Source organism: Mastomys coucha, unplaced genomic scaffold (genome assembly GCF_008632895.1).
Source record: "Mastomys coucha isolate ucsf_1 unplaced genomic scaffold, UCSF_Mcou_1 pScaffold8, whole genome shotgun sequence".
NCBI lineage: Eukaryota > Metazoa > Chordata > Mammalia > Rodentia > Muridae > Mastomys > Mastomys coucha.
Window position 1 is genome coordinate 71670663 of NW_022196914.1, and position 10914 is coordinate 71681576.

General features: G+C 40.8%; 1 protein-coding gene across 2 annotated transcripts; it reads left to right on the top strand.

The window, feature by feature from the left end:
• Window positions 1-7688: 7688 nt before the first annotated feature.
• Window positions 7689-10424, top strand: Actbl2 (actin beta like 2). Of its 2 annotated transcripts, XM_031360138.1 has the most exons (2): window positions 7803-7931; window positions 8058-8933. In XM_031360138.1, the coding sequence occupies exons 1-2, from the start codon at window positions 7803-7805 to the stop codon at window positions 8931-8933; spliced, it is 1005 nt and encodes a 334-aa protein (XP_031215998.1). The 2 variants fall into 2 exon arrangements, with proteins under 2 accessions (XP_031215997.1, XP_031215998.1); XM_031360137.1 differs by having other exon boundaries at window positions 7689-10424.
• The last annotated feature ends 490 nt before the right edge of the window (window positions 10425-10914 follow it).

Consider the following 10914-nt stretch of genomic DNA (forward strand, 5'->3'; position numbering starts at 1 on the left):
AAAAAAAAAAAAAAAAAAAATGGACCTTCTCTCCTTCCAGTGTGACTGTCATCTGAATTATGTTTCCCTTAGAGACTAAATGTTATAGCTGGGCATTTTTCACATGATTAAAAAGCTCAACTATCTAATATTTTATATCTTGCTCTTTTAAACATCAAATTATCCCCCCAAGAGCCCTCCCCACTCATCTCTCCCATCCCCACCTTCCCTTGATCACACATTCCTCCTTAGCATCTCAGAACACATTCATAAAGGTCGTGAATGGGAGTCGGGAGTGATGCAGTAGGGACCAAGGAAGGGAGGAGACTCATTCCCATGGTTACTGGACGTCCTAATGTTTAAGGGAGATAGGAATGCAAAACCTCCATAAAATTCAAAATTAGAAATGTTTCTAGACCAGGGCGATCCAGAAAAACCCTGTTTTGAAAAAACTAAAAAAAGAAAAAAAAGAAAAGAAATGTTTCTAGAATATTATCTAGACCCAAGCAGTCATGGAGGAACCCAATCTGCATGCTAAGCACTCAGCCATGACCTGACTGCAGAGAGCAATCCAGAATCTACACTTCATGCTGATATTGTCTTTTTATACTATCTTTTTACTGTCTCCTGGCCTTGGTGACATAGGAAAGGAAAGGAAAGGAAGGGAAGGGAAAGGAAGGGAAGGGAAGGGAAGGGAAAGGAAGGGAAGGGAAGGGAAAGGAAGGGAAGGGAAGGGAAGGGAAGGGAAGGGAAGGGAAGGGAAGGGAAGGGAAGGGAACGATGCCTTCAGCGGGTAGGTCCACTTCCTCTTTGAGTTCAGGTCATCTTTTCTCTGACCCCTCCACCAGAGAGCCACCCGCCCACTCCTCTCTCCCTGTCAACAGATTATCGACTGCCTTGATATAAGAAAATGGGAGCTAAGAAAGCTGTCAGGGGGGTTTAACAGTTCCAGATAGATACCTGAAACAGTTCCCTGCCTGTGTCTCCTTAAGTCCCAGGGAAATCGCATCCTTAGGAAAACAAACAACAGAGAAAGGAAGTCCTACAACAGAACATTGGCTCACGCCGTGTCAACCACGGTTTTCCCCTGGAAGGAAAGTAAAGTAGACAGCTTCCTGAACTGAATTAGCTTTCTCATCCTGTGTCGTCTGCCTTCTGAGTTCCTTACCCAGGACAGCACATGCCCATAGCATCAGAACACTCTGTACAGGAAGAAAGGCTGTGTGTGTCAGTAGGTGACAACCCCAGTCCTGTTCTGTCAATTGTTGAGCAAGTGGTTGACGTACATGACGATGTGCAAGAAATTGTGTGTGACACTATACAGTCCCCAACCAGCACATTCACCAGAATGGAAACTAAGTACAGACCACTAGAAGCCACAGACATACTATTTTTGGTTTGGGTATCTTATGACAGACCATATGGATTAAATTCACCTTTAAAGGCCCATGAGCCCTGCTCACATGTCTAGCTGCATGCACAGAATCAGAGGTCTACAATCCCTCCAGGATATGACTCAGAGTACAGTGTGTGTGCTCCCCAGCTCTCTGTCAAGTTATCCCTGAATCCAGCTTGCCTTCTCCAGTGGTGTGATTATCTGAGCCTTTCTCCTCATTGGGATTCTTTCTCTTCATATTTGAACCACTAGACTTTAGTGGTTATCTATCTTAGTAGGCTACTACAGCAGATACCCTTCAGAGATCATTTCACTTATTCAGCTATCCATTGGCTCACCCCATCTCCTAAATTGGAGCCTCTGCCCTCTTCTAGCCTCCTCACTTGAGTAATGATGGCCAATAGGGATGTCCTAAAACAGTGTCATTTGGGCGGTGAAAGCTGACACCTGACAGGCTCAACTTCCCACGGGGCTGTGAAGAAAAAGATGCATTTATAGTCCTGATTTAGTTTTTGCTGCCTACTGGCTTATTGCCTACATCACTGCTTTCTTGGGAACTCATTCTCATGCTCTTTTCTTATTTTAAGGAGGAGGCTTGTCTCTTGTAAACAGCTTTCTCAATTCAGGCATCAACACATCATCTTTCCTCTTCCATTTTGAAAGGATATCCTTGTATTATAAGAATATTGAAATGGCATTTGGATACTTTGAGGTGATCCTTCCCAAGAGAAAATGCAAAACCTTTACAAGAGCAGGTACTGGTGTCTACTTCTGACACTAGGGAATATTCAGATGTCCTGTGATATTTCTTTTAACCTTTTACGGAGCTGCGGGACTGGCCTCATTGGGCTCAAATCCTAAGGTTGACACTATTCTTCTGGTCAATTCAATCTTTCAGCTGACGTTCATTCCATCTCAAGATGGATGGCAACACGTATCCTCCATACAAGTTGCCATGACAACTAAGGAAATAATGTATTCACAAGAAGCATTTAGCTTGAAGACTAACACACTCTCCCTGTCCTCACAGTCTCCCTTCTCCTTACAACTTGGGGCTTGTCTTTGTCTTCATTAGTATGCCAAGCCCATCAATATTGGGTGGTATTTTGCAGCTATGGATATTTCCCATTGCAGAATCTCCCCCCACTATTGTTCTCCCTTGTCCTTAAAACCAAAACATCTTCAAAGGTTCTGCGCAAGCAAATCTATTCTCCCTCTTCACTCCCTTATTTACAGGTCAAATGCTACTTAATGACATGCTTTTAAAGTAAGAAATAGCATCGTAAACCCCATGTCTGGCACTTTTAAACCACAGGGAAGTCCCACTGCCCAACAGAGTGAGAAATGGTATTGTTCACAGAAGGTTGGCTAGTTCAGGATGAGGGCTGGGAGCTGCAGTTGCCTATGCTATGAAACCCATGCTTACATCATTTGCCTTCCAAGAACAACCACTCTCCTCCCACCTGGCGATGCCAACATAAGTAGAGAAGAAAACTGGGTGAAATGTTTGTGGTATTTAAATCATTTCCATTTGACCTTTTAAAAACAAAGATCTATCTATTAAAGCAAATAATCAGAATATCACTATAAGCTTGAAGTATTATTGATGGGTTTATCATCTAAAAACAGCTACCAAAGTCATATATTAAAGGCTTCTCCAGAATGAATGTTTATAGTTAAAATGATGTCATGATAAATGCATTTGTCAACATGAAATGTAAACATGAGAGAGTGTTAAGCCACAAATAATGAGACTTTTAACTTGTAAAAGTGGGTCAGCCATATAAGTCAATTAATGAACAGATGAGAATGTAATAAAAATTCACACTAGCTTCCCTTCCCGGTTTCTGTTAGAGCCCTTAAACATCTTTACCAAGAGCAAGTAGTATGGAGGGAAACTGTCCAGTCTGTTAACACACATATAAAACTGACCAAGGAAAAGAGTACAGGACAAAAGGAAAGGATGGAATGAGGGCCAGAGAGGAAGGCAGCTGACCTCAATATTTTAAGTTGGTGGTGGCCAACAGGGACTTCATTAAAACTCCGGGCCTCAGTAGTTCAGTTAAAGAGGTGAGTCTACACAGAAGATAATCATTAGATATGGCCTTCTAGGGCTCCCCAGCAGAGCTCATGCAACAGAGGGAATACATGATGTCCAGAGTCTCGTATGCTTCTTCCTGCTTATTAAAGTCCAGCACAACCTCATCTGAGCCTTGTAGAATGACCTAGTTCCAAATAGTTCTCATGCCTGTGGCACTGTCTTCATTGGCCACTGGCAGCCTCCTGTCCCGTGTATGAGACACCCCAGATGTCACACTCCTTGGGCCTCTCCTTCCTCTTACCCTAACCGCAGGTTCACTCCATCTCTGTGTCTCCCTGTCTCTTGTCTATAGCTATCTGCCATGTTGCACTCCTGTATCTGAGAGCAACAGTCCAAATCTTTGACAACTTGTCAGCAATAGCAGGGCCCTGTCGGAGCACAAGCCACCACTCCATGAGAGTGTGGAGTGGTCACCTATCAGCCTGAGGGAAGGTGTAAATCTATCAAAGTATTGGTAATGTCAAGTGCATGTGAGAAGCCTAATCAATATTTATTCATAGAATAAATTGCCTGAGGGGACTCTGCAAAGGGAATTGCTTTCTGTTTACAATGGTATTGTTTTCCCATTGACACAGCTCGCTGTCCTTAAATATAATGGCCATACCTGCCCATAGTCTGGGTTCGTATACCACACAAAGTTAAAATGCAGTGCATATATATATATATACATATATATATATATATATATGTATATATGTTATATGTTGTTATATAATATATTATTTAACATATAGTTATAATTAAAATCATATATGCATAGATATCAGATATATACAGATATGTATAATTTTAATTATAAAGGTCCTGATAGGTTTAGGCAATCAAACATCTATATACTTTAGTTAATTATAAACCTAGTGCCATTGGGAATAGCATTCTCCAGCCCCACCCCTAGAAGCCCATCTTCCCATATTTTACTCACACAAATTTGAGCTACCTTTTCCAAAAATAACCAGCCCAAGAGATGACATCTTAAAATAGCCATTGTTTTGTGAGAATGTTGTGGTCTTGTTTCCTCCATTGAAACAGGAACTCTCCACGTAGACCTGGCTGGCCTGGAATACTTGGTCCTCCTGGCTCAGCCTCCTGAGTGCTAGATTTCAAGTACACATAGCCGCACCTGGCTCACATAGCTGCTGAATTAGAATATGCCCTCTTGTGTTATTGAGAGTTAATTAAAATGTCAAAAGCTTGTTTTAAGGACACATAATTAATGAAATTTTCTCTGAGGACACCAAACACTAAAATAGAAGCTATCTACCAAATCACACCACAGACTCACTCGCAATGCTGCGTATGGAAGCTCTTTTTTTTTTCTTTATTAGATATTTTCTTTATTTACATGTAAATTTCTCCATTCCTAGTTTCCCCTCCAAAAAACAAAGAAACAAACAAAAACAACAAAAACAAACCCCTGTTGCCTCCCCATGCCTGCCACCCCACCCTCTCCCACTTATTGGCCCTGGCATTCCCCTACATTGGGGCACAGAACTTTCACAGGGCCGAGTTCTTCTCCTCCTATTGATGATCAAATTGCAATCCTCTACTATACATATGCTGCCAGAACAATCAGACCCCTCCATGTACAGTCCTTGGTTGGTGGTTGAGACCCTGGGATCTCTGAGGGTACTAGTTAGTTCATAGTTGTTCGTCCTAAGGGGCTGCAAACCCCTCAGCTCCATTGGTCCTTTCTCTAACTATGGAAGCTCTTTAACAGTAACCTTCATTCTGAAGGCGATACTGAGGACAGCTCTGAAATAAATCTAGGGTGCAAGGATATGCCTGGTACCATATAGGATTCTCTGCTGACATTCTAATACCATGGGTTTGTATTATACTCTAGACTGGAATTCATAATTCATGAATAGAGCTTGTGAAAAATACAATGTATATTTTGCTCATTTTTAAGATGTGCACACAGTGTGTTGTGGAGATTAAAAACATTCCCAGACATTCCCAGAAGCAACAATCAATATTCTATATCCATAAAATTACAATAATGGAAAGTTTTGTTGTACTGCCTAAAAAAAGGAAGTTCATAAAGCCATCTGGGTTAGGGGCTCAGTTCTTCAGTACTCAAAGGAGGAATTTTTCAGTTATATAAAAGATTAAAAGGAAGGTTGGTCCTGGTAGGGTCCAAAGCAAGCCCTTAAGTCTTATACTCAGACACACTTCCTGCCATGTCTGATTTTCAGCAGGAAGGTTTTGAAGATACTTTAGAGACTGAGAGAAAGGTAATTTGACTTCAAACTGCACAACAAGAAAAGAGGACCAGACACTCACAACACGCTGTTGTCATGACTATCCGAGGGACTTACTGGGTAAAAACACAGGCTTGCTCTTGTCAGATTTGAAGCTGAGGGTGTATTTCTACTCAACAATGAGGAGTTGTTGCCTTCACTTAGGAAGTGAGATTTTGGGGTGAGTGAAAGAATAAATGAACCAAACTAAAGGCAACTTTGGAGAACTCAAATGTAGATATAAAAAAAATCACTTTGCTTTAGAAGAACTGACAAAGAAGTTATTTTGTAACTTTTTATTGATTTTTTTGTGAGTTTCACATCATGCACCCTGGCCCCACTCATCTCTGTCCCCTCATATATACCCTTGCCTTTGCAATTCCCCCCCTAAAAAAAAAAGAACCGTACACCCAAACAAAATAAACAGAATAAAGCATAGTAAACACCTCGTCATGGAAGCTGTAGATGTCCCACAGTGTACCCTTCTATCACCACATCTTCACTAGTAAGTGACCATTGCAATGAGTCATTGGTCTGGTTTGAGGTCTCTGATTTCTGTGACACCAACAATAGTGACTTTTCACCGGGACTCCTCGGAGTTGCCTCACCCACACTCATGCCTTCAGAGCCAGCTCCAATGTCCTGCCCAGTCAAAGAGCAGGGTCCTTTTTCCAAAGGGCTGTAGCCAGTGAGAGGATGGGCCACTCTCAAGACCCCTCAATCAGTTCTCCCAACTGCCTCAGGAAGTGAGGGACGAGGGGATAGTGAGACAAAGAAGTCATTATACTACTTACCTGACACATTTGGGACAAGAAGTCATGAACATTGGTAACTGATGGTTTCCCAGTTCCTCCTGGCCTATAAACCATCATGACACACATTTACCAAGTTGTCTGTATTTCTACATTAAACGTTAAATTCAAATAAACTTTCTCAAAAGTGGTCAGTATAATATGTCTTTAAATAAGAGGAGAGCAAAACTGTAGCAATTGTGTCAAACTAACAACTACAAATGGGGTTGATGTAATAATAAAATATTTGCATCTTGAAGATCTGGTTGTTTAAGAGATCAATTTGTACCCAAATATATAATTTAAATTTTTATCTTATCATTTAATTTGTTTATTGTTATATAACTCAACTATTTTATAAAAATTTATTGTGAATAAGATTATCATAATTTATATTTTAAAAGTAAGTCACTCAAAAACATTGGCATTTTGTCTTTGTGAAGTCAACATCAGCTTGGTAAACCTATGAACATCAATGCATAATAATAAATGTGGTTATTAGAAAATATAAATAATATAATGTGGCTATTAGATAGTATGTCAGAAAAATATATAGTGGTTTACTTCATTGATCACCCTATTGCTTTTACTTGTGCCTGGCGGATTTGAAGTCAATTAAATAGCTCTACATTTTTCATGGCACAAGTACATTCTGATTAAAGTCATTAGGCCACCCGAGGCCACTCGTTATTTTCTTTCATTAAAACAGCTTCTATCATGATGACATCTTCTAATAATGGGAAAGAAAAACTTTACAAAGGAAAGACAGAATCAGACCCTTCATATGAATAATATATCAAAACTAGAAAGTCAGAGCTAAGTGCAGTCAGAGTGCGTGCTAAAGAGGGGCAGTCCTTCGAGCAGGGGCACGGATTCCATCTCTAGTTCTCTCTCATCTTGTGGTTACATTCCCTCTGCTTCACATAGCAATCTAGAGAACTCACCAAGCAGACCGGCAGCAGTGTGTGGGTTGCCTAATTATAGCACCCTGAGATTTAGCCACTTGGTAGCCAGTTTTCTCTTTATGAAAGAGACCTACTAATGATTTCTGTAATTATCATCATTATTGGTACCTCAAAGGTAGCCCCACCCAGAAATGGCTGGGAACTGGTGGGATAGGAAATGGGTGGAGTCAGTGTGTTCCCTTAAATACCTGTGCTCGAGGTCCAGGCTGTCTTCTTTAAGGGCAGCTCTGAAGTGTTCTAAGTATCCATTCACTGTCTCGCGCATCTTTGTCTAGAACTCACCTCTTTTTAATTTCAGTTCAGCCATCTGGAAGATCCTAACCAGCAACCATGGTTGATGATGAGCTGACTGCCTTGGTCGTAGATAATGGATCAGGAATGTGCAAGGCAGGTTTTGGGGGTGACGATGCCCCCCGTGCTGTGTTCCCCTCCATGGTAGGGCGTCCACGACACCAGGGGGTCATGGTGGGCATGGGCCAGAAGGACTGTTATGTGGGAGATGAGGCCCAGAGCAAGCGAGGCATCTTGACTCTGAAGTATCCCATTGAACACGGAGTCGTCACCAACTGGGATGATATGGAGAAGATCTGGTACCACACTTTCTACAATGAGCTCCGTGTAGCACCGGATGAGCATCCTATTCTTCTCACCGAGGCACCCCTCAACCCCAAAATCAACCGGGAAAAGATGACTCAGATAATGTTTGAGGCTTTCAACACACCTGCCATGTATGTGGCTATCCAAGCCGTGCTATCCCTCTATGCTTCCGGAAGGACTACAGGTATCGTGATGGATTCTGGGGATGGGGTCACTCACACTGTGCCTATCTATGAAGGTTATGCTCTGCCTCATGCCATTCTACGACTAGATCTGGCAGGCAGAGACCTGACTGATTACCTCATGAAGATCCTTACGGAACGAGGCTATAACTTCACCACCACAGCAGAGAGGGAGATCGTGCGGGATGTCAAAGAAAAGCTATGCTATGTGGCCCTGGACTTTGAGCAGGAGATGGTCACTGCCTCTGCTTCATCCTCACTTGAGAGAAGCTATGAGCTCCCTGATGGGCAGGTGATCACCATTGGGAATGAACGCTTTCGATGCCCAGAAGCTATTTTCCAGCCTTCCTTTCTAGGCATTGAATCCAGAGGAATACATGAAACAACGTTCAACTCTATCATGAAGTGTGATGTAGATATTCGTAAGGATTTATATGCCAACACTGTGCTGTCTGGAGGCAGTACCATGTACCCAGGCATTGCTGACAGAATGCAGAAGGAAATTGTAACATTGGCACCAAGCACCATGAAAATTAAGATCATAGCTCCTCCAGAACGCAAGTATTCAGTTTGGATTGGGGGCTCCATCCTCGCCAGCCTATCCACATTCCAGCAGATGTGGATCAGTAAGCAGGAATATGATGAAGCTGGTCCTCCTGTTGTTCATAGAAAATGCTTCTAAATGTGCTACCATGTCCCTTTTCCTAGGTCATAATGATGATACCCCACCTCACCCAGGAAAATTAAGGTAAACCATTTACTTCTTATTGAGTGTACAAGCCAGGAAATCTGCATCTCCATCCAAGTATCCAGGGTTATGACACAGCTAACCACACTATGATTTTTATCAGCTGAGGAAATTCTAATATCATATTCTGTTTTCTACGCCTGTAGGGCTCAAAGAAATGTGGGCTTGCTCACATGAAAATATGTAACAAGGAGTAAGATCCTGAGAATATAATTTCAGGCTGAATAACTACAACTTGCAAGCTTTAAATCTAGCTCTTGCTAAAATGGTCAACAACACTCTACAAATCTGCAATACAAAAGTTTAGCAACTATGTTTTATTAATTCTCTGTATTTACTTCTTTCTACAGATATAATAAATTATACAGGTCAATCATCTATATCCACACAGGCATCAGGAAAGTAAAATATTACATTTTAAACCATAATAATGTACTTGGCTGACTGAGCAGCTTATGTGAATGGTTTTATTCTCTAGTCAACGTCTTATCGGCTCTGTATTTCAAGGAATTGCCTTATCGCATAAGCATAACTAAGTAGTTACCATTCAATTAGTGTATATAAATCAAATAAATTTTCAAGTCAAGGTGGAGTTCTGTTGGTCAAGTACATCTTAATGACTTAGTTACTGGACTTCATCAGACTCACAAAACAGCAAACCTACCTACAGATGATGCCTAACTGTTTACATAGAAAGATGTTGTTATATCGAGTTAATTTTGTTCTGCCACAGGGTGACAAGAATAATTTTATTTGTATCTCTAAGCATACTAATTTGTCTTGAGTAATATCTGTTGGCCTTGATTCTGAATATTCTTCATATGCAAGGATGTTGTTATGGGAAATACAGCACCAGCATCTTCGCGAGCAATAAATTGTAGTAGTTCAGTAACCTCAAGTGTGTTCTTGGAAAGATTTCGTTGTAGTTCTTTATTTTATTACATCCAATGACTGGCAACACTTGTTTATGCTTGTGTCTCTGAGATGATAGCTTCTCAAAAAACATATTAGTGTTTCTTCCTACAATGTTTGAGGTGATTTAATGAACCCAGTGGTGATTGAACAGCAAATTTTTACTATGACCACATCTGTTTCCATCTATGCTGTGATTTCTGATTATTTGGTTATCAGGGTAATTTGTGCTTTTCATGTTTTTAATCCAAAATGTTAAGATATTTATCTGATTATTTGTTTATGAAGATACTGTTAGATACTGGAAGGGAGGAATCTCTTCTCTTTCATATTAGTTTGGAAACTTCTTGTGTTTAAACATGTGAATTTGAAATCTTTAACCAATTTTGATTAAGATAGAACTTTCCAAATAATTTGATTATTCCTTATTTCCTTTGTCAGTTGGTGTAATCATTTAATCTGCAAAGGCACTTTCTCTTACAAAGCTTGCTTTTCATTTAATTTCATTAAAGTAAAATGACAACATACTTGTGCTTTGGATTTCCTGTTATTTCCCTCACTCCTTCCCACGAGAGAGTGATTCAGAGAGCATCACTCTCCCTGTGTATGGCCTGCTCATCCGCATGTTACTCATGCTCAGCCTGTACCTCCTACATTCGGCCCTGTAAAGTTAAAAGCCAGTTTTTAAATAGCGAGTCAGATAAGTTTATAAATTCCTCAGAATATTAAAGGTTAGTGGATGGCCCAGTATTCGGTAATTAAGTTAGAGATAATGGCAGCATAATGACATCCTGGATTTGTTGTTATGATGCTTCTCATTTCCAGGGTGAGCAGTCCTCACAAATATTCTGACCTATATCCGAATTACTAGGAAAAAAGAAATAAAAAACCTGTGTCTCCAGCCACGGAAAGTTTATGGACTAGATGAGGTGAACTCTCGAGAACAGGCACAGAACTCAAACTTGGACGTGTTAGCCCTGTAAGGCAGACAGCAGTATAAACC